General features: G+C 48.1%; 1 protein-coding gene across 1 annotated transcript; it reads left to right on the top strand.

The window, feature by feature from the left end:
* Window positions 1-1,243: 1,243 nt before the first annotated feature.
* Sox11 (SRY-box 11) lies at window positions 1,244-11,312 on the top strand. The gene has a single exon (XM_026788961.1). It carries the CDS (start codon window positions 1,398-1,400, stop codon window positions 2,583-2,585), a length of 1,188 nt encoding a protein of 395 aa, XP_026644762.1. The 5' UTR covers window positions 1,244-1,397; the 3' UTR covers window positions 2,586-11,312.
* Window positions 11,313-23,809: the final 12,497 nt, after the last annotated feature.

Here is a 23,809-nt window from a genome sequence, read left to right on the forward strand (position 1 = left end):
GGGGTGGATGGGTCTGAGGAAGATAGGGTGAGCAGCGACGTTAAACAGAAAGCAGAGAGCTTCTTTTCATTGTCCTCAGAAGAGCCGTAGGTGGGTAAGAGACAACACAAAGAAAAGCGAGTTTCCAAGGAGCCCAGCAAAGCGACTAGGCTGGGGCCGCCGCTTCGGCGGCAGTCTTTGCAGGAAAATAGGAAAAATCTTTGCTTTAAACCCAAGTACACTTCATTTTAGCTTCGGTTTATACCGTTGGGTTAAAATAGCAAATGACCCAGAAGGTGCGTGCTGGGAAGCATAGCCAGGGTTTCAGGACCGAGTTGCAGGGGAGGAGGGCGTGGGGGGGGGGGGAAATGGAAGGAGGAGGCGGGACGCTGAGGTGGGGGAGGGGCAGTGCGCGGCGATGCTGAGTCCCGGGCCACCGAGGGACCCGTCCCGCCTGACACCTAGGACTCGTTTTGGAACCGCTTCGGAGCCGCGGAGCGGGATGGTCTCCACAGACCGTTACTCTGGCCGAATCAGGGGCGGCGCGAGATCTAGGAGGGAAAACGGGAGGGGGGTGCGGGGGAGACGGGACAAAATCCTGCGGGTGTGCGGTGGAAGGGAGTGCACGGCCGACCCGACTCCAGAAAGGGGGGAGAAAAGGAACCAGAGGATGATCCCACGTGCACGGCGCCGCGCGGTGTCGAAGCGCCACCTTCCGCCTGGCAGAGGCGCAGAGCGATCGCGCGCGGGTTCAGGGCGCGACCCGCCCGGGACCAGCAGCGACACCCACTCGCGGCGCTCCGTGGGAGCGTCTGCAGCGAGGCTCACTTCATCGTCCGCATCCTTGTGCCCACGCTGGTCTTTCCCGCCCCGTCCTGCGTCCGCCCTGGAGACACGCGCAGCTGTACGCACTCGCGGATTTCTTTTGAAAAAAATAACATATTTCTAGACACCCCCCCCATCTTTGCAAACTGGCCAGGGGGCGGGGATAGGGGCGGGACCTGTTGTTAATAACGGGAGATGGGCGGGGTCGGGCATAGCCATTGGTTGGCTGGAGGAGTGATGTCACCCATATGACACCCTGATAACGAGTTGAGAGAGAGCCCTCAACTTTTTGCAGAAGAAGCGCGCGCGCCTGGAAGTGCTCGGGGTCCGGCGCTTGCGGCGGCTGCCAGGAGCGGGAGAGCGAGAAAGCGAGCCGAGCGAGTGAGAGAGAGCGAGCGCGCGGGTCCCGGGCCGCCGCCGCCTCCTCTCCGGTCGCCGCAGCCGCCGCCGCAGCAGGGAACGGGGCCGGGGGGGAGGGGGGCAGCCGCGGACGCGCGCGGCCGAGGACTTTGCAACTTGCCGGGGAAGGTGGAGGGGCGGGAGGGGGAGGGGCGCCCGCGCAGGAGACCAAGCGCCCAGCCCCGCCGCGGACCATGGTGCAGCAGGCCGAGAGCTCGGAAGCCGAGAGCAACCTGCCCCGGGACGCGCTGGACACCGAGGAGGGCGAGTTCATGGCGTGCAGCCCGGTGGCCCTGGACGAGAGCGACCCGGACTGGTGCAAGACGGCGTCGGGCCACATCAAGCGGCCCATGAACGCCTTCATGGTGTGGTCCAAGATCGAGCGCAGGAAGATCATGGAGCAGTCGCCCGACATGCACAACGCCGAGATCTCCAAGAGGCTGGGCAAGCGCTGGAAGATGCTGAAGGACAGCGAGAAGATCCCGTTCATCCGGGAGGCGGAGCGCCTGCGCCTCAAGCACATGGCTGACTACCCCGACTACAAGTACCGGCCGCGCAAAAAGCCCAAGACGGACCCGGCGGCCAAGCCCAGCGCGGGCCAGAGCCCCGACAAGAGCGCAGCGGGCGCCAAGGCGGCCAAGGGCCCAGGCAAGAAGTGCGCCAAGCTGAAGGCGCCGGCGGGCAAGGCGGGCGCGGGCAAGGCGGTGCAGCCCGGAGACTGCGGCGCGGGCAAGGCGGCCAAGTGCGTCTTTCTGGACGACGACGACGAAGAAGACGACGAGGACGACGAGCTGCAGCTGCGGCCCAAGCCGGACGCGGACGACGACGACGACGAGCCCGCGCACTCGCACCTGCTGCCGCCTCCGGCGCAGCAGCAGCCACCGCAGCTGCTGAGGCGCTACAGCGTGGCCAAGGTCCCCGCCAGCCCCACGCTCAGCAGCGCGGCCGAGTCCCCCGAGGGCGCCAGCCTGTACGACGAGGTGCGCGCGGGCGGCCGGCTGTACTACAGCTTCAAGAACATCACCAAGCAGCAGCCTCCGCCCGCGCCTCCCGCTCTGTCGCCCGCGTCCTCGCGCTGCGTGTCCACCTCCTCCTCCAGCGGCAGCAGCAGTGGCAGCGGCGCCGAGGACGCCGACGACCTCATGTTCGACCTGAGCTTGAATTTCTCCCAGGGCGCGCACAGCGCCTGCGAGCAGCCTCTGGGCGCGGGCGCGGCGGGGAACCTGTCCCTGTCGCTGGTGGATAAGGACCTGGATTCCTTCAGCGAGGGCAGCCTGGGCTCCCACTTCGAATTCCCCGACTACTGCACGCCGGAGCTGAGCGAGATGATCGCGGGGGACTGGCTGGAGGCGAACTTCTCCGACCTGGTGTTCACGTATTGAAGGGGCACAGGGCTCCTCGGGAGGCAGTCGTGGCGGTCAGGATAAAGAGGATGGTGGGAGGGGGGAGGGGGAGAAGATGCTCATGGTCAGAGATGTGGCGCAGAGAAATTGGAAAAGGTGGTGAAATGTTGGTGGAGTTAAAGTGAAATGAGTAGTTTTAAAGAGATTTTTCCAGGTTTTTTTAAAAAAAAAATTTTTTTAAAATTTTTTTGGTCTCCCCACCCTTCCCTTCCTTTATCGTGTCTCAAGGTAGCTGCATACCTAGTCTGGAGTTGTGATTTCCCCCACCCCTAAGAAAACGTGTTTTGTAATTTTTATTTCTTTTTCCTGAAATTCGTGATTGCAACAAAGGCGGAGGGGACCGGGCGGGGGGAGGGGAGGAGGTCCCGCTCCGGAAGGCGCTGTTTGAAGCTTGTGGCTTTTTGAAGTCTGAGAGACGTCGGCAGAGGACCCTTTTGGCGGCACAACTGTTACTCTAGGGAGTTGATTTTTTTTTTCTTAAGAGATCTAAAAAAGAACTGGTGATTAAAAAACAACAACACAAAAAGGGACCATTGCAACCTTTTTATTTTAATTTTACTTTTTTGGAGGGAGAAAGCTGATGTCTTCTATGCATCCAATTTCTCAAACTGCAGGGAGCTTGAAAAAATGCAGTCTGTACAAACGCTTACAAAAAATCATAACTGTGAACTGACTTAAGAGCAGAGTTTACTTTTTCAGATCAAATTGTTTATGGTTTTACAAATGTGATTTCTACTTGGCAACCTTTTTTTGGTAACCGTTCCCTTATACCTCCTTGATTGAATACCTTACAGCCTAGACCTCAGTACAAAAAGGTATTGAAACATTTTTGATACATAACAGACCTCAATCTTTTTTAAAAATTAATATATTTTCAGGCGTATTTTTGTACAGTGAAAAGGGAACAATCTTGCTGTGTTTTTTCAGTAAGACTTTCAGGCACTTCTTCCCTTTTGATTTCTTTTTCTTTTCCTTTTATTTTTTTTCTTTTTTGTTTGTTTTTTTTAGCATGCAAATATGTTGGTACGTTATGTCCTGGTTTAAAGGATTAAAAATTTTAAAAGTAATCCTTGCATCTAAAGGCCTTGTGGTTAAAAAAAAAAGCAAACTTTTTTGTACAGCTATAGTAGAGATTTGTTCAATATTTGTAGGTAAAGATTTATTGAAAATGGTGACATAGACCTCAGAGCTGTTCTTAGTTTGAGACTGTATGTACTGTACCATAGTAGGACCCATGTATCTCATCGCTGTGATGTGTGGACGGGGCCCCAGACAGAAGGTTTGAAACTGGATTCTCGATTTTTAGCAAAAAAGAAAAAGGAAAGGCACATAGTTTTAAATTTTCTCATTTTGTGCAATATAATCTAAATAAACAGACCATTGCATATTTAGTAGCAAATGGTGGCGAAGCAGACTCAACGCACTGTCGACATCACCGCCCGAGTTTTTGTGAGTGTATGAGTGTGTGCGTGTGCGCGCGCGTGCTGAAGCCTGTGTCTTGATTTTAATAAATCAGCAGGAACTGATAGAAGCTCGCATGGCCCATAGTCTTAGTCTACCCGGGGACCGCGTGGTCTCAGCGGCTGCGGGTGGCGGAGGGCGGATTCCGCTTGTGGAACCCTTAGGCTGGCGTGTAGTGGGCAGGCCCGGTGTCCTCCCACCTCACCCCGCCCTACATCTCCACCCCCGCCGCGGGCTGCGCGAGAGTCCGTGCGTGGTGGGGCCGAGGCTGGTGTCCACAGGGCTAGTCCCCCCCACCACCGCTTTTTCGGATTTTTTTGTTAATTTTTCTTTCCTTTTAAACCTTTTTTTTCTTCCCCCAACCCCCCGCCGCATCCCTGCGTGCGCGCTCATTCGGATGCGAGTGAAGAGGGCCGCGCCCTTCAGTGTCCACGCGGGTGGGGCACGAGGAAAGCAAACGCGCCCGATGCCTCTTCCACAGTGGGTGGTTCGTGGCTTTGGAGTCTTGATGGAACATCTGCCTCCCGGGGCCCAGGCCAGTCCTACCTCCCCCCACCCCAGCCCTGTCCCTTGTGGGGTCCCGTGCAAGCCCAACTCCCCGGGGCCGCGGCGCCCGCGACCGAGGAGCCGTTCAGCGGTACCCAACAACCCGACTCTAGACCCACAGAAACCGTTACTTGGGCGCTGGCCGCGGGGACTTGGCCAGCTGGGATCCAGGTCCGGGCCCCACGCGAGTCGCACACTGCAGGTGGAGACCTGGTAGCCACCGAGCGGCGCGATCGCACAGCGCGCGTGGGTGGTGGCGGGGGCGGCGTAGCTTTTCCGGGCTCTTCTCGCTCACCCCTCCTCCATGGCGTGCTGGTGTGGGCCACGCGGAGACCTTTAAACCGCGAATAATCCCACCAGCGGTTTACCGGGGGAGGGGGGGGGCGGTTTCTGAAGCTTAAGGAAAAGGCATTCTGAGTGTCTTGAGATCTTTACATTTGCATGTGTTTCCTGTTTTCCACCGGGCGTTTTCTGTGGTAAGGGAATTAGAAAGGTGTGAGGATTTGGTCACAGAATGGAAACATAGCTGTGATTTGTATTTTAAAACTATGTGGCCGGTTTTTTGGCAGGAAAATAAGAGACAAGTCCTTGGTTGGCGATCGTAAAAAAAAAAAAAAAAATTTTTTTAAACCCTGTTAGAACTCAGGACAGGCGCTTAAATGCGCGCTCTTAATATTTAAAGCAGTTTAGACGAATGCGTTGGGAAGATCATTCCCAATGAACTCTTTATTGAATGTCTAATACACAAGGTATTCCTGCCACTGGCTAGGCTTCGATAAAAGTTTAGCTGCATTTTTCCCCCTCCTGAGTAAGTCTTATTTTTAACTGAGCATTGACAGTATCTTAAAATGGTAACGTGGGCGTGGGCGTTGTATGCACAGCAGTCTAGCCAGTTGGGTACCCTGCCCCTTAACTAGTTCACAGACTCGTGCATCTTTGGCGAGATTTCCATCTTCGAAGGAAAAAAAAAAAATACCTGAACCAGCGTTCTCTTATTAATTCTTTAAGCTGTGGAAATAATTTCCAGTTTCTACATTCTCGATAATGCACCCTTTTTATTAAAAAGAAACAATACGAATGAAAGGCAGTGTGCTTCAAGTGTGCTTTGCAAATCCGTGTTATGAATGGCTACGGTCACTGGGTAAATTATTTGTAGAATGACTAGCCTTTAGCTAGGGGAAAAAGAAAATCTTTGCAGCTCTTTTGGGCCTGGATGGTTTTTTTTAATGTTAATGGAGGGGAAGTGATTTAAATATGCATGCTAGTAGCAGTCAGGATCTGACTTAGTTGTTTTGAGAGAAGAAAAATCAAAAGGCAAGGTCTACTTTTTCTCTGGGAATTGAAACCACCATCATCTTGATACTTGGATGGTGTAAGAAATGGACATTTGTTCTTCACTTCAGAATTCAAATGAGTTTTTGCCCTGGGAAATGAGGCAAATAAGTTGCTCAATTTTCAAGTAGTCATTGGATAGAAAGAGATTCCCATCCCTCAGCTTTTTTCTTCTCTGATGGGGTATTATGTATATTCTCACCGTTTTCTCCTAAGGGGCATATGTATCTTTGTGGACACTTGGAAGAGAGGATTTTCTTGTACTCTCTCGTTTCTAGAATCTTTATACTCTTTTTCCTGCGAGGTTCTCTGCTTTTAACAGATTTCTGAGGCAACTATATTTGTGCTTTCTTTCTTACGTAGGAAGACCAGCGAAAATAGCTTACTGAGTTGTCAATTTTATCAGTAGATAAGAAACTTTGTTTATTACAGTTTCAGGGAAGGTTTTTCAGGATATTTCTCAGTTATTCTAAGGGCCAAATTTTATAAAAATCTCCATTAGGAATGTCAGTTTCAGATACCCTTTGTATAGCCTATGGCCTGTGAGGACAACAAGACTGAGCCTTACATGTGTCCGAACAGGAATTCATAAGTCCCCAAAGTAAACGTCTCCATGTAGCGACTCTTGACGCGTTTCCTGAGCGTTGACTTATTTTAATTATTGATTCTTTCTCACTGTCCCATTCTAGTTGATTGATTCTGCCATATCCCTTGGTTTTTGATGATCTCGACACTTTTTTTTTTTTGCTCTTTGGTAAACGACTCAGGTTTTGTTTATGGGTTTTAATGCCCCCCTTTGTGTGATGCTTACATCTTCAAGCGCAGTAATGTACTGAAGCCAAGCTCACTTTTCCACTTCCTTACGGCTGACTCCTTTTCTTCCCCCAGCTCCTCACATACCTTCATATTTTTTTTCCCATCGTCGTATTTTCTTTGACACTACCTAGATGCGTTAGCTGCCTGATTACGTCATCTACACCATGTGGGTGCGGTGAGTTTATAAGAGAATTTCACAAACAAGTAGTTTTTTAGTGAACTTAAAGCAGAATTTTAAAGGAGACCTATTTTTATACTCAATAAAAGCACAAAAGTGCATAGAGCTTAGCATGGCGTACAAAGGGAAATCCGCTCATAACGTTCCATGTATGAAAGTAATAATTTTCTTGGATAGCGATATTCTTTGAAGACCCAGTGCCTCTCTGCCTGTGCATAGACAGGATGGTTTCCACACACTGGGAACTTCCGGTTGCCGGCACTTGACACACACACACTTCATCAGAGCCACCATGAGCAATAGGCAGGAGCTGCCATGTGCTTCCTGATGGCGAGCAGCTGGCCACTGGGCAACCTGGCTGTGTACACGCGGAGGCTCCAGTCTTTCTGTTTGATCAAACTTCTTTTATGTGGTCGTGTAGACTCCATTTTTCTCTTCTGTGAAAAATGACAAAATAAAGCAATATGGCGAGTTTGGAAATACATTTGAAAGGATAGAATTTCCTCCAGGGTCCTCAAAGAGGTTTTTTTTTGTTGTTGGTGGTGGTTTGTTTGTTTAGTTGGGTTTTTTTTTCTTTTCTTTTTTAATGTGACACTTATTTTAGGAGGCACATTGCATTCCCCCTTCAAAAACAGAATGACTGGAAATAATCAAAATATAGCGTGGAAAAAAAAAGAATTTTGATCAAATGGATTTTGACAAAGGGCCCTCGATCCCATTTTTCTTCACCCAGCTTGTGTTCAAAATCTGTATGCCTCGTCCCCTGAATCACAGGGAGAAGCGTCCTGGGCCATTGTCACGGACTCCCCACTTTGTCTACTTTTGCTCCTGTACATAATGTTGTGGGTATCAGTCTTTCCCATTTGTTCTGTGACAACCTTTGTTTAAATGGACTGTTTTGAAATGGAGGCCTGTGTCTCGAGTATGGGACACCTAGTGGTCGTGGTGTCCCATCCCATAGTGCTTTGGGCCAGCTGGGACAGAGCCACCTGAAGTCTGAGGGAAGTTATTAGCATGACACCTTGAACAAGTGTTTTGTTTTTGTTTTCCAAGGCCGAGAGAAAAAAAAAAAAACAACTTTCACAGCCACTCCAGGTTTTGGGGAGGACTAGCTGGAAAGCCCTTTTGTTTAGAAGTCTGAGTGGGTTGTGGGGGGACCTTTTATAGAGTTTGCATGCCAGCGCAGAACCTGTTGCTGTCAGACAGAGAGAGGGAGGAGCTACCTGAGGCAGTGCGCTGGGGGACCGTGTAAGTGTCCCATAGCACTAGGGAAGCAAATGCATGGCGAAATCATGTCTTCTGGTAGAGGTTATCTAGCATGCAGAGTGTAGTGTGTTGAAACTGTATGACGTTGCTGTATCAAAGTTGTAAAATTAAGCATTATTTATTGAAAACTATGTATTTTTTTGTAAAAACCTGATCACACAGAGTATCAGTGGCTTGTGCTTTGTGCTTCAATCCAACCAGCTTCGTGACCGCCCTCCTTGGAACGCAGTGTTAAATGCTCAGGGTTGAATCCATACACTCCAATGTCTCTTTCGCAGGAGTTTTTCACAGAGGAACACATTTGTTCAAAAGACCAATAAAATCGTGTGATCAATCTCCACATGTGGCTTTTATGTGACTTTTTTTTATTTTGATTTTTTTTTCCCCATTCTGCATTGGGTAACTACTGTGTGACTCCTAAAAGTGTTGTCTCGAAGCTGAGAGATTTGAAACGTCCTGGTGTCTCAGCATCCAGCCGGGACCTACAGCCTGGGCAGGACTGGGGCCCTCAGGAAGTGATGCTTTGGGCAGTCTGGCGAGCTGCCCGCAGTGGACGAAGCATGGTGATGGTGTCTTGATATTTTTAACTGGCCAATAGAGTGGATTAAGAGCCTAGGCCGAGACTAGAGGGGTAGGTTAGCCTGTGTGTCCGCTGTAGAAGATGAAGGGGCTATTCAGGGGCAGTTGCTGATGTTGAATCCAATGCCAGCTAACTCAGCTGGCTGAGTCCATTCCTCAGTGTCTTTTTTTTTTCTCCCCTCTATAAACAATTTACAGTGTAAATGTATTTTGACATAGAAACCATTCTGTATTGAGATTCTTGCTATAAGATGTTTTTATGAAAGCCTGTAAGTGGTCCTTGCAACTATTATCAGATTTTTTTAAAGATGTGTTTACATGGTGAGTGTTTGTTGCATATTAATTAAATTTGGTTTTGTAGAAACATCTGTGTCGTATCATGACGGATCTCCACCAGCACGGCTTACACACTCACATGCTTGGCTCACACAGTCATTCCTAGGTCCTTGCTTTGACTAATGTTACCTTTAAAACACCGAAGAGTACATCCCAGGCTCCACGTGTGGGACAGCTCTCTGGTTTTTATTTATGTGAAATATTTTTACTTCCGTAATTGACTTTCTCATAGTGTCTCTATTTGGTAGGACTTGACGTTTATTTTGAGACAGATTGGTAGACTCTGTAGCCTTTCGTCTTAAAGTAGATTTTATTTATTATTAAACAAATTCACTGACATATCTAGCTAAATCACCATTGATGAGACTTTTTTTTTAACTTGTGAACATTCTTTGCCCCGCAGAACTAGATTGTCCTGTAGGGTGGGAGTGTGCTGGCACACCAGGAGTGTCTCCCTTCACACCACCACTGTCCCGTCTTTGAACTTGAATGGTAGCTGCTGCGGGGAAAATTACTCGCTCTGCCAGGAAGCAAATAACTCCACAAGTCGAGAGGAGCTTAGTGAATTTGATGGAGCCAATCCAAACTTTGACGTTGGTCAGAGCACCTGCAGTTTCATTAGAACTGGTCCTCACGATACCCCAGGGTCAGTGGGAGTGAAATGAAGTCCTCAGGAACCCTTCTGCCATGTCATTGTTTATTATCTGCTAGGACCCAGTGCAAAGAGTCCAGTAACCTGTGAACACAGCTGGACTGAGTCTACGGGTCAGCATGTAGTCAAGGTAGCACCTTTGGAAGGGGGGATGCAGCTCATTTGCTACTGTGCTTGCGCAACGTTCTGGGTTTGGTCCCCCAACATCGCATAAACCGGGCATGGTTAGCACCTGCCCACAATCCCAGCACTGGGGAGGTGGCTGCCTCAGGAGAATCAGCTGGTTGAAGCCATCTGTAGCTACAGGAGTCAGCTTCAAAACAACAGTGACCCTTTAGGTGATTCTTTCTAGGAAGCTCAGCCAGCTGTCTGACTGGCTTCGTCAGTCTGTTAGCTTCCTGCAGCCCCAACTGAAAGATGTTCTAGTCTCATGCTCTTGAACAAATGGCCTTGCCCCACCCCTCCTGGAACCCCAGAGAGCAGGCTTGTTGGCTCCTTGCCACTCTGGACTGCCTGGGGAGCTAAGCCGGTCTGTTATACTCCCAGACAATGTAGTTGAGCCTGAGGATACACACAAAAGTTGGTGCTTTGCTGGCCAGTCTTGAGCTGGGAAGCTGAGGAGGAAATAGGAAGTCAAGCAGTGACTGCAAACTTACATTTCAGTGGTCAGAGATGGAGAGGAGTCTAGAAAGCAGAGAAACCACCTAAGAAGCATATGGAGCCTCCAGGAAAACAGCAAAGTCCCAAACAGGGCAAGTCCTCTGGACACCACCCTTCAGTTGGGCTGAGGCCGCAGGTGGCTCTTAGAACTCATTAAGAACTTCTTGAATGACAGACACACACACACACACACACACACACACACACACACACACACACACACACCTTAGTTTTGGTTTGAATGGTAATATAATCAAGCAAGAAAAAAAATAAAAATCCCAGTCTCCTAATATTTGAGAGGGGGCAGTCTGCACTACGGTGATCACTGAGATGTCAGTGGAAGCTCCTGGCTGAGGCAGGGTGGTTGGTGTGATCGGCTTCCTTGGTCCTCAGCCCAGCAGACATGTACATAAGGCCTTGCAGTCATGGAGAAAGGCGAAGAGAATTCCTGTGCCCATACTGGTCACCACAGCCAAATACAGCTCCAGGTTCGGAAGAACCCACCTTACTCATCTTTCCCCTTAAATGTGGCCAGGCAAAAGCCATAGCCCCATTGTCCTGATTCTTGGTGTGGGTCTTTTTATGTCTTCCCACCTTGAATAGATGTCCGAAAAGTTTAAATAGCTGAAGAATTAGGGATGAATGTCACACATAGGGGAGTACATGAAGGGAGTTACCAAAACTCTTTGGGAGCATTTACAAGAAGAAAACAGAAATGTTACCGGTTTCTGCAGGCTCAGACTGGACATCAGGTTGCCCTGTTTACATTTTAGCTTTATTTATAAGAAAATTTCTCATTAGGACATTCTTTGGACCTGGGCGGTGGATCACAGAATAAGATGCTTGCTGTGTCTCACTCCAATCCCTAGCATACACAGAAAGGTGGAAGGAGAGAGAACCAGCTGATCAAAGTTGTCCTCTGATTTCCACACGTGTTCCATGTCACAGCCACACACATCACACACACACACACACACACACACACACACACACACACACACGATCATAATGCATTTTTAAAAACCAGAAGGATTGCTGCCCTTTTCAGCCTGGGGTATACACGAACTGTCTTCTTAGAACATTCATTGGTTCCTATGCTGGAAATTTCTCCCACCTAGGTACTCAGGCCTGGTCTTGCCAAGTACCTCTGGCTTCAGTGAGTGTCATTTACAAAATGAAGTCCTCAGATATTGTTTGTCCCTAATTCCCTCCTGAGAGTTCAGCTTTTAGTGTTCCGAATGCAGAGACTCTAAGAAGAAATGTAGAGAGGGGAACTGAGAACTTGAAGCCAACATCCAAAAGGATTCGAAGAAATGAAGAAGGAGGAAGATGGAGGAGGAAGAGGAGGAGGAGGAGGAAGATGGAGAAGGAGGAGGAAAGAAAAAGGTAAGGAAAGGGGTTAATTTAGCAAGGATGCTGTAGAAAGCATACGAAAAACTCACAGCCAGAGATCTAAATGGTCCCCAGTTCATCTCTGTGTTGTGTCATGTTGTGAAACTCAGGGTTCATGCTAGAGAGGCTAAGCCATCAGCGAAAGCTCTGGTTGGGCTCATCTTGTCCTGTTTGGGAAGGCAGGGAACTGAGAAGTCCTGCACTTAGTCATTCACCTCCCCATTCTGGTGGCACTGGGAGGTCTGTAAGAATCACTTTGCCACACCCCTCTTCTCTGGGGAGTTTTTTCCTAACACAAATATTTTTGGTCCATTGAGAGTCTTTCGATTTGGGATCATCCAAGCTAAATGGGCCGAGCATCTTCTTGTGTTTTATCTCTTGGGTCTTCTCATACACCAGAACCACCACAGCTCAGTCCAAAGGGTTCACAAAGATAGCTGGACTGGTCCAAAGAATTTTTTGAGAGTTTGAGCCCAGAGGACAGGAAGCTACGGGGGATGGGTGTAGAGAGGAGAGAGGGCCTTGGGAAAAAGGTGTAGCCCAAAGCAAGAGAAACCTCTGGAGTTGGCCCAGAGTGGTAGCTCACACTCACCCAGCATGCAGTGAGTGTGAGCCAGTACTCCATAGCTAGGATAAAGAGAAGATGGATTATGAGAACTACTTGCAGAAAAGAGGTGAGCCCAAAAAAGATGCAAGAAGAATGCAGTTTGGTCATGTTTTGATTAAGAAAAAGGGTGTCAGGAAGGTGAGAGGGATAGTCAGTGCAACCCACATTCCCAAGGATGGAGGAAGAGGTGGCATAAAGCAGACCTTGGACTTCAGTGTCTGAGTCTTTGTGATTGGAAGAGGCAGATTTGAGCCAAGTCTTATGCCTGCCCTGAGTTAATAGACCCATTCCCCCCCCCCCATCACGTTCCCTTACACAACTGTGTCCCTATGACCTTGGGACCACAGGGCAGCTGGGAGTGAGAGTCTAAGGGTGACCTGCAACCTCAGCAGCCTACACCACATAGTCTGAAGAAGACGGTCTCATCTCTGTCACTTTCCAACCAGAAAGGACATTCAGGAACACGTGTTCCTCCAGTGGCAGCTTGTCCTGGAACTGCCATAGAAGTGGGTCCTGAAGGGACAGTGCCTTAAGGTTTCTATTGCTGTGAAGAGACACAACAATTCTTATAAAGAAAAAAAAAAACATTTAATTGGGCCTGGCTTACAGTTCAGACCTTTAGTTCATTCTCATGGTGGCAGGAAGTGTGATGGCATGCAGGCAGACATGGGGCTAGAGAGATAGATGAGGGTCCTACAGGACGTGAACATCACACGGGGCATGGCTTGAACTTCTGAGACTTTGATACACCTGCTCCTACAAAGGCACATCTAGTAGTGTCTCTCCCTATGGCCAAGTATTCAAACACAAAAGTCTATGGGGGCCATGCCTGTTCAAACTACCACTGACGGTGAGAGCCCTGCTGTTACGGCCCATCCAGAGGCTCGGACTTTAGGGTGCAACATGACCTCCAGTCTGACCAGCACCCTAACCTCTGCACTAAACCAAGTGGGCAGGGAGACTAATGGGATCCCCAGGGGCTCCTCAGCACCAGGGTACTGGGAAGATACATAGGTGTGCAAGATACATAAACAAAACCAGTCAAGGAGTGGGTGGGAGATCTAGCTGTGTCCAACACGTACTCAGGAAGCTACTGGTTTGGGCTGAGACCCTGGCAACAGGGAAGAGTTGCACATCTCTGACTTCTCCGCATTTCTTTCTTTACGGGAGGTAAAGCGCAACCATATGCAGTTAAATAGCGGGGCGGGAGCCTGCTCCCTCGTGTAGTGGATTTTCACTCATGGTTTTGTGCTTTGGTAACACCTGATGGATGCCATTCTCCTGCATTAAGAAAAAAAACAACCAAGATCTATAAAACCACAGTGGAAGGAGTGGGGGCATTGTTACCTCAGGATCTGTGAGGTAATTCATCCCAGAAAGTACACAGTGGTCTCTGAATGCTCTTTGGAGAGACAGGCAAAGGGGTCAAGGACCTTTCATGCTTTGTGTCTCTCAGTAAATCATGGAGACATAGAGAACCTTAAACAAAGAATCAAAAATCATTTTTAAATATATTTGATTTTTACAATAATTCTGTTATGTCAAAACTGCAGGACCTTGGCCTTTATTGTCTGTGAGGGACTTCAGGGGAAGACCATGCTCTGCGATGCCTAGGAGGCTCCCTTCCACTGACGTGGTCTCCAGAGAGGTCATCGGCATCCTTGGCAGCCTCATCTGAGAATATCATGGCTCACGTCATTTCCCGCTAAACAACCCTTGCTAAAGACAAGAGAGACAGGATCCTTTCCTAACACTTCATGCTTGGATCAATCATCTTGTCTGTACGTACTTTAAAGACATAACATCCTTGTTGGAATGCTTGCTCACGGACTTTGAAGGAGAGATCTTAGGTGAGGTTATTAGGGAAGTGAGGTGAGAGGGCCTCCACTCCAAAGGGAGAAGAAACCCTAAGTTCTCTCTTCTGGAAGGAGTACCAGGTGGTGTTTGGAAGAGTGGCCCCCAACTCTGTTGAGCTACCAGTCTGACTGTGCAAGCTCGGATCATTCATTTTTGTCATGAATTGATTGCTGACTGTCTTAGTTAGGGTTTCTATTGCTGTGACGAAACACCAAGACCAAAAAGCAAGTTGGAGAGGAAACAGTTAGTTTGGCTCACACTTCCCACATCACTGTTCATCCCTGAAGGAAGTCAGGACAGGAACTCCAGCAGGAGCAGGATCCTGGAGGCAGGTGTTGATGCAGAGGCCATGGAGGGTGCTGCTTACTGACTTGCTCCTCATGTCTTGCTCAGCCTGTTTTCTTATGAACCCAGGACAACCAGCCCTTGGGTGGCACTATCCCCCGTGGGCATGACCTCCAACACTGATCAGCAGTTGAGAAAATCCCTTACAGCTGGGTCTCACAGAAGCATTTCCTCAACTGAGGCTTCTTCCTCTCTGATGACTCTAGCTAGTGTCAAGCTGACATATGAAACTAGCCAGTGCCATGACTCAAGTGAGCCACCCTGCGATTCTTTTTAGCTCAATAATACAAATCAAATAGCCACTATATGTTTGCAGTGAGTGCTGACTTACAGGCGTTCATGACTCTCAGATTCCAGGTGCAGGGAATGAACAGAATAAAGACAACAATGTCCTCTGGATGAAGGAAGCCAGCACTCACCAAAGGATCCACCTTCAACATTTTGACTCATCTAGTGGAGTGGTGGTCACACTCTCTTTTTTTTCCCCCTTTGGGGTGAGTCTGTGAGTTTAAAGCCCCCAGTTGCTCTGCCCTGACTGAGCTATAGCCACGAGTATCAGAAGACAAGACAGCAAAAATGTGGCTTCCCAGGCTAGCAAATTCTTAGTCTCAAATTTGATCTAATGATTTGACTTTGCTTCTTGAGACAAGGTCTTGTGTAGCCCAGGCTGGTTTTGAATCGCTGTGTGGCTGAGGATGTCCTTGAGCCTCCTCCCCTACTTTCAAATTTAGGTGAATACCACGACTCCTGGTATATTAAGATGGAATTCAAATCATGAGGAACACTGCTTACTGGTTTGCTCCTCCTGGCTAGCTTTAGCATACTTTCTTATACAGTTCAGGTCTATCTGCAGGGAGTGACAGACACCACCCCAGTGCGCTGTACCCTACTAAATCAATCATTAATCAAGAAAATGTGTCACTTACGTGCCCACTGGCCACTCTGATTGAGGCACTCTGCCCCTGTATGTCTAGCTTGTGTGGAGCTGGCAGAAATTAACCAGCCCACCAACTAAGCTACAGCCCTAGTTCACTTTCACATGGTTCCCTTTGTGCATTGCTGTGCTGTTTCAATTGTCAAGTTTCTCTTTGAGGAAACATAAATGTGCCTCATCATTTACAGAGACACCAACACTTCCTGAAAGAGGACACCGGCTTCCAGAGAAAACCAACAAGCAGACTGATTGACCTGCTTTCTCCATAGCTCTCCAGAGCGTCTGGAGAAAAGCCTCACAAGGGTGCAGCCTCTCAGTGAGTCCAGCCGACTCTGATGCTGCTGAGTCACAGATAGCTTCTACAAACCAGAGAACTGGATGAGAGAGGAATCATACAGACCTACATTGTATCAAAATACCGTTCCTCTGAGTCACCAAGCGAGACTTCTATTAATACACATGCACACAAATGCATGCATGCACGCATAATGACTGTGGTTCTGCTTCTGCCACTGTTTGCAAAGGATACTCTGCCTTTAGGGCTGTGGTCAGATGAGGGAGTTTGGGAGGGCATTCCTGCCATGGCCATGTGACACACAGAGCTAGGATGAAGAGAAAACAGACAACCTTGACTGGGGGACAGGAACAGAGCTAGTTAGGACCCTGCAGGGATCAAAGGCCCCCAGAACTACAATTAGCTCCCTTCCTAGCCCAGAGGATGGGCACAGAAAGATATGGAGCTGGGGACAGGAAATGCTTAGAGTTGGATCCTTGCTTTTGCTGTGACCCAGAACACTCGCTTCGTAAAGAATTTCTTCTTTTTAAGCCTCTCTATGCAGGTCCCATCCTTAGACTGGACATCCATGTTGTGGAGATACAGTGGGAGAGTTGGAAATCAAAACAGTAATTTTTCCACACCTGGATCCTCCCATTGTGGGTTGGCTCCATGACATTGTTGGCAATGGATAGGAAACTGGATAGGCCTAGAGAATCATCACAGAGACACTAAACTGGGCTCCATCCATTTCTTTCCTGCAAACGGGCATGTGCACCGTCTGCTGCCCAGTCCTGACGATGGGAGTTGGGATCACCCGGTCCCAGAGTTAGCATCACAATAGATGTTTGTCTTTGAGCTCTTAACCACCTGCAAAACACAGATCACAATGCTTGTTTCCTGGGAGCCTTGGTTGTTTAATGAGCTTTCGTCAAGGTCTTTGGCACCTTCTGACAAAATGTGATAAGAAATGCTACGCCTGGGTCACCAACGAAGAGATAAAAGTCAGAAACCCAGTGTGGGATAGAGAATGGGTTCTGTGCCTTCTTGTACAGAGCAAAACAAATGAACATATTCCACTAGAGACAACAAAGCAAGCAAGCAAGCAAACAAATAAATAAATATCACAGGGCTGAAGCCATGGCTCTGCTGTTAGGAGTACTGGCTGCTCTTCCTGAGGACTCAGTTCAATTCCCAGCACCATAGGGTGGTTTGCAAACATCTGTAACTCCAGTTCTGGGAAATCCGGCCCCCAGTCTCAGAGGGCACCAGGCACATATAGATATGCAGGCAAAAATCCATACACGTAAGGTAAAATTTAAAAACAAATTTTCCTACCTACCTAATTCTAGGAAACAGTTTTTAAAAGTATAATGATATGGAAAGCTAATCCATATACAAAGTAAAGGGAATTGTGGAAATGACTAATGCAAAAAAATTAAATAAATAAATAAAAATTAAAAATAGAAAATAAAAAAGAAATGACTAAATGCGGGTGACACCTCAGAATCACTACGTCAACACAGGCATATGCAAGAGAAGGTAGAAATAGAGGAAAAACTGCGGCTAGATGCTAATGACATGCACTCTGTGCAAGGGACACATACGTGGACAACCCAGCACAGCTGCCCTCGGGAAGCTTCCACCTTCTTAATTAAACTAGACCTGATCAAGAACCAACCAGGCGCCGGGCGATGGTGGCGCACGCCTTTAATCCCAGCACTCGGGAGGCAGAGGCAGGCGGATCTCTGTGAGTTCGAGACCAGCCTGCTCTACTCCAGTCACCATGCTTAATAAAAAAAAAAAAAAAAAAAAAAAAAAAAAAAAAAAAAAAAACAACAACAACCAGGCTTCAGAAAAACAAGGGGAAGACCCTGCACAGTCCAAATTCAAGATAGAAACCACATGATCTAATCCAGATCTTTGCCCATGAAAAGATAATGAAATGAAAAATAATTCTTATCGAAGATGGGAAGCTCTTAGGCCTCGCATGCCTCTGCCTGTGTTCTCTGCACTTAGAGCAGAGCTAGCTCAGCGGAGTGTGGAGCAGTGGCTGTGCCCTCCTGTGAGTCCCACATCTTTTCTATACGATTGCATAACCTTTTTCAAGCTCACGACTTTAGTATTGTGCTGTGATTACCTCTTGGTCTTAAGTGTCTAGGTGTACTAGCTGAATCATTTACTCCCAGTAAGATTTCTCTAAAGGAGAAATTCAATAACAAACTTTGCTTTTCTTTATTTACATTTTTTAAAAGACGTGGTATCGCTTTGTCGTTCATGATGCCTGGAACTCACTGCATAACCCACGTTGTCCTCCAACTTCCCAAAGGCTAAGATCATAGGCATGCGCCTCGTTGTCCTGCCTTTACAGCCATAACTTTTGAGCTCCTGACCAGCTGATGGGGGTTAGCCAGGTGTGTTGCTGTATGGGGGACCCCTCAACACCACCGGGAGGGCTGCTAATAAGTGACTCGCTGGCAAGACAACATGAGCGTCCCATCATCTGTGGTTCTATAATGCTGGCACCATGGATCTCAGTTTGCTGTGTTGTGGGAAGGAAGCCTTTGGAGAGAAAAGGGGCGGGGAAGCCACTTTACTGGCCTGCCCTGTGGTATGCCTTTCTTTTCTCCCTGCTTGTTTTGCCCTTACCCTGTAAAGACAATCCTTGACCGATGATCAGCCGATCTTATCAATTGGAAGGAAAAATAGGGAATTTACCTTTTTTTTAGAAAAGTAATTTAAGCTTGATCCCCACTGCTTGTGCCCCCCCCCCCATGAGGCAAATTTTACAAATAAGCTTACAAAGCTCCCTGTGATTGCTCTATTCCCTGGATCGATCAGGCTTATGCGAGCGCTGTGTCTTTGTTGCTATTACGGTTGGATATTTTTCTTTTGGTTTGTAAAGGGTTTAATAAGCTTCAGGATGAAAGACATTGTATAATGAGTCTTATTATTATGTTTAATGCGCTTTGTTATTTAACTTTTTAAAACACCCTGGTGCAAGTCATTCATTTAGTTCCCGACATGGAGAAATATTAACATATTAGTATAGTCATAATTGTGTTGTACCACAGTTAGAGGGTCAGCACTGGGAGCATGATGGAGGCCAGGCAGGCGTTAGGAACATATGATGGGTAAGAGCAGATGGTGGACACCCTGCCTGTGTACAGAATTCTCTTGAACATCTCTGAGTCTTCCCCCAGATTCTGGGGGGAAAAAAGCAGTCACCCTATGCTGAAATTGCCTGATGCTGAATAAGACTCTCTCAAGTATTAGTAAGATTCAAACAATGCTGATAAAATATTTACTAGCTATTACTCTTCTTGACCCACTAGCAGAGCTCACTAATGGACTCGGTCGGGCTTCCTAACGAAAAGCTATTTCTTCAGCGTCTAGACCAGCAGCTTCCGCTCAAGCACATCTGCAGTGCTGGAGCTCCCGAGTCCCACTGTCATGTCTGGAGCGGAACTAAATTCCCTGTCGTCCAGCACCACACTCCCCACCTCCATGTCCTCACCAACGGCAGAAATTATCTCTCGTTAGAGACTAAAAGACGCATTCATCGTGCAGTTGACAGTCAGCAAGGCTGCAGAACCTGGCTTGCAAATAGAGAAGAAGGAGGAAGTTGAGGCAAAGCTGGCACCGCTGTGCCAATGGTGCCTGAGCAAACCGCCCTCAGCAGCCACCCAGGCAGTTGTGCTGGGGCCACTCCTGCCATCTTTGCATCCATGAACACGGATGTGGCTCACTGTCTCCACTCAGCATCATGGGGCTCCCTCCACACCTCTGAACTCAGGTGCGCCAGTGAGTCTTCTCCTGGGCTGGGATCTTTTGAACTTTAGTTTCCACAGGGTGAGGCAGGTGTGACCTCTCTTCTGAGACTCAGCACTTCCAAGTAGGGTGCTTCTTAAGGACCTGGAAGGGGAGGAGGTCGAGGTGGGGAGAATAAAACCACAGACAGATGGGTGCCCCTTGTCATTTGTGTCTGTATGCATGAAGTGTGCAGAACCATGTAGACACGAGGTTATACACATGTGGTGTGCATTGTTATTTCCCAAGTTCCTGTACCAACTTCCTAACATCCATGGAAAGGATTTAACTCTTCTACCAAATCCTTCGGGGAAAATATACTTAAAAATAGTAATCTTGCAGGAAACCGTTTTTACTATCTGAGGCGTCTCTGAATGAGACAAACAGGAATGAAAGCATACGTACGTTGATGGTTTTTATAGTCTCACATTACAGAGAATTTTAGACTCTGGGAAAGGATGAGGCCAAAACCAAAAAAGCACACAGCATTAGAGGGTCAGAATAGGGCACTGTGAAATGGGGGTGCTGGAGAGGTGGCTTGGTGATCAAGAAGGACTTGAGCTCGGTTCCCTGCACCCAAGCTTGGAGGCTCACAGTTACCTGTCACTCCATCTCCAAGAGGAGCTAACACCGCCTTTGGGCCTCCACAGACCTCTGCACTCTCATGCGCCTACTTACACAGGCCATGTCTTTTCCTGTCTTCCTCCCAGTTCCCCGGAAATGATAGACGACACAGCCGTAACCATGGTAATAGCATCGGAGAAGAAGGCTGCTCCGAGGGCTGGAGAGTCTGCCACTCTCTTTTTTTTTTTTTTTTTTTTCGAGACAGGGTTTCTCTGTGGCTTTGGAGCCTGTCCTGGAACTAGCTCTGTAGACCAGACTGGTCTCGAACTCACAGAGATCCGCCTGCCTCTGCCTCCCGAGTGCTGGGATTAAAGGCGTGCGCCACCATCGCCCGGCACTCTCTTTACAACTAAATAGGAACTAGGGAGACCCTAGAGCTGGGACAGAATGCTGTGTGGGACTTGGGACCCCACCTTGAAGGCCCGGCACAATGCTCGTCATTAACCAGCGGCAAACTATCTCCAGGGAACAGAGTCTGGGGTTGGGGAAGTTGAGGAAATCTAAGCTCAGTTGAGTCAGTCAGGCTGCCATAGCTGTCTCTCCCTTCAGAAAGCATGAATGTGGAACTAAAGCCACATCAAGATTAACACGCGATTAACAAGAAGTCCATTGGCAGAGAAAGATCAGAAACCCATCCTCTCTCTGGGCTACATAAGGCAGACAGTGTATGTACATGAGCCTGGTGACCCAAAGCTTTTGAGAAAACGCCCTTCCCTGCTCAGTAACCCACTCCCAGTCTCCGATATGTTTTCTCTTTATTAATAAACCATCTGTTGTTATTGTCTTATGCATGTCCTTGGTATAATCCTTTGTCCTGGGACACAAGAACCCAGGAACTTGGGCAGCTATGGCAGGACCTGGAATTGGCTGTCACCTCCAGTGCATTTCCCTCAGAGTTAACACACGTCTGCAGCAATGACTGAAGAGTCACAGGAGTGACCTGCAGTGGACAGATGAGCGACAGCAGCAGCCAGGTGGAGATGGCTGTGCTGGGGTCCTGTTTCTGTTCTCACCTCAGCATCTCAGAAGGTAATTTATGACAAACTTCACGGCATCCAGAGACACAACGTGAGAGAAAAAACTGCGTGCCCCAGAGGGAGTGACTGTAGCCAGAGACATGCTCGTTAGGATATAGTATTTTCCTTAATACTCTTTCCGCACATTTTTTCTCTTTTGTGAAAATAACAGCTGTTTGTTGTTGCTGTTTTCCAAGACAGGGTTTCTCTGTGTAGACCTGGCTGTCCTGGAGCTTGCTCTGTAGACCAGGCTGACCTCGAACTCAGAGATCCAAATGCCTCTGTCTCCCAAGTGCTGGGATTAAAAGCTTGCGCCACTACCGTCAAAGATGGCAGCTATTTTTAAAGTGCGCAATTCTTAAATTTTAATTCAAACAGGCACAAAGGGGGAAAATGTTAAGTGGAATGAAATGAAAGAAGTCCCAGGGTTTTTTTTGTTTGTTTTTCTTTTTTTGTTTTTCCAGTTGCAGAGTGTGTCCTCAGCACAGGCAGAGTTTTCAGGAAAACTCCCCACCAAGTGAACTCTTACTACCAGGATGTAGTGATCCTGGGAGTGATCTCTTCCAATCAGGACGCACTGGGCTCTTTACGGATGACGTGATCTACTTCATGACTCTGTTGCTGGGGTAAGCTATTCTGACCCTAAAGCAGCTTCTGCAGGAAAATATTTATTTGGCACCCACTTCCTGGTCTCTATCCCTCTTCTAGGGAGGCAGAAACTGAAGCAGAGACCATGGAAGAATGCTGTTGGCTGGTTCACTATGGTTTAATCCCTACCAGCTTTCTTACTGTGGCAATGCCCACAGTGAGGTGGGCCCGCCTACCTCAATTAGCAATCAGGAAGACTCTCCATAGACATGCCAATCTAACAGGGGCCGTTTCTCAATTGAAGTTCTTCTTCCCAACTGGCTTTAGTTTATGTCATGCTAAAAAGAACTAGTAAGTATACAGGGAAAACAGTCACACCTTTGAATCCTCAGTGGCACCCAACTAGAAAGGCTGATTGCTTCTTGATAGATCCCTCATCTATCACTCCAGAGACCAGGCCATTACCAGGGTACCTACTGTTTACTGAAGTAATAATCACACAGTCCAGGGCCCAGGATGGATGTGCTGCCCTGGACACTCTTTGTGCCATGCCTCTTCAGAAGTCATTGACTGAGAGAAGTCATGTGGTCTGGTCCAGGGCTGCTAAGAGGAATGACCACGAAGTCAGGAGTAGGAGAACCAAGCCACCATGGTGGTGTGGAGGTCCTTCTGTCTATGTGTTGCTTTTATTGGTTAATAAATAAAGTACCTTGGCCTGTTGATAGGGCAGAATTTAGATAGGTGGGGGAAAAAAACTAAACTGAATGCTGGGAGAAAGGAGGCAGAGTCAGGGAGAAGCCATGTAGCCCCTATGCCAGAACTTTACCTAGTAAGCCACAGCCACATGGTGATACACAGATTAATAAAGATAGGTTAAATTAAGATGTAAGAGTTAGTCAATAAGAAGCTAGAGAGAATGGGCCAAGCAGTGATTTAATCAATACAGTTTCTGTGTTTCGGGAGTCTGGGCGGCCAGGAACAAACTAGCAGTTCTCCTTATAACACAAAGGATTGGGTCCAGCAGGCTGCTTGTGTTAATGTGAATATTAAGAACTTCTATTTTTAAATCACCTGTAACAACACAATGTCTACTTAGTAGCTCGCTTCGCTGGGTGTCAGGTTTGCTACCAGACAACTGGGATCAGTTAGTCAAGTCCTGCTTAATCGTTCAGGATTTTCCATGAGTCACAGTGAAGAACTCGGTCTAAAGGGAAGATGCAAGGAAACCGCAGTCGCCTGTCTCTGAAATGGCTACCAACCTGCTCCTGTCCTGCATCCTGCCTGGCTATGCCATTAACCATGCCTGGAGATCTGGGGCCTTGTTTCCACACACTGTTCTCAGCTAGAGAAAGGGAAGATGGCAGGATTCTCCCTGTGAAAACGTCCATGCACTTTCATTGCTGGAGTTAAGACGATGTACGCTCCATGTAGCCCCGCCCCCAGCCACACTCCCCCTCGTAGTCTATAACCTTCCCAGGCTGTCTTCACGTAGAGGGAGAAAGCACTGCACAGGCAAAACTCCAAGGGGAAGTGAGGGAAGTGAAAGCGCCTGTGAGCACCAAGGTGGTAGCTGGGCAGTAAGGCCTCCTCAGTGCGAAGCAACGGCAATGGCTCCACTGATTGTAAAGAGGATCAGGCACTGCAAATCAACCACTCTTTCCCTTACAGAGAGAGGAACTTCTACAAAATAAAAATGCAGACAAGGAATGGACCTCAGGAAAGAGAAGGGGCTGGGAAGCAGCTGAGGCTAAGGTGTTTGCCTGAGCTGGGGGTTTGGACTCCATCTCCAGTATCAAAAAGAAAATAAAACCACAGGAGGCTCTAGGCTGAGAGCCCAGTCCTGCATAGCCTGGGGCTATCTTCCCACACCTTGAAGGTGTTGTAAAATGGAAAGCTGGGTTAGAGGCGTTTGAATGTGTGCAGGGGAGCC

This window comes from Microtus ochrogaster, unplaced genomic scaffold, assembly GCF_000317375.1.
Source record: "Microtus ochrogaster isolate Prairie Vole_2 unplaced genomic scaffold, MicOch1.0 UNK10, whole genome shotgun sequence".
In the NCBI taxonomy this organism is placed as follows: Eukaryota; Metazoa; Chordata; class Mammalia; order Rodentia; family Cricetidae; genus Microtus; species Microtus ochrogaster.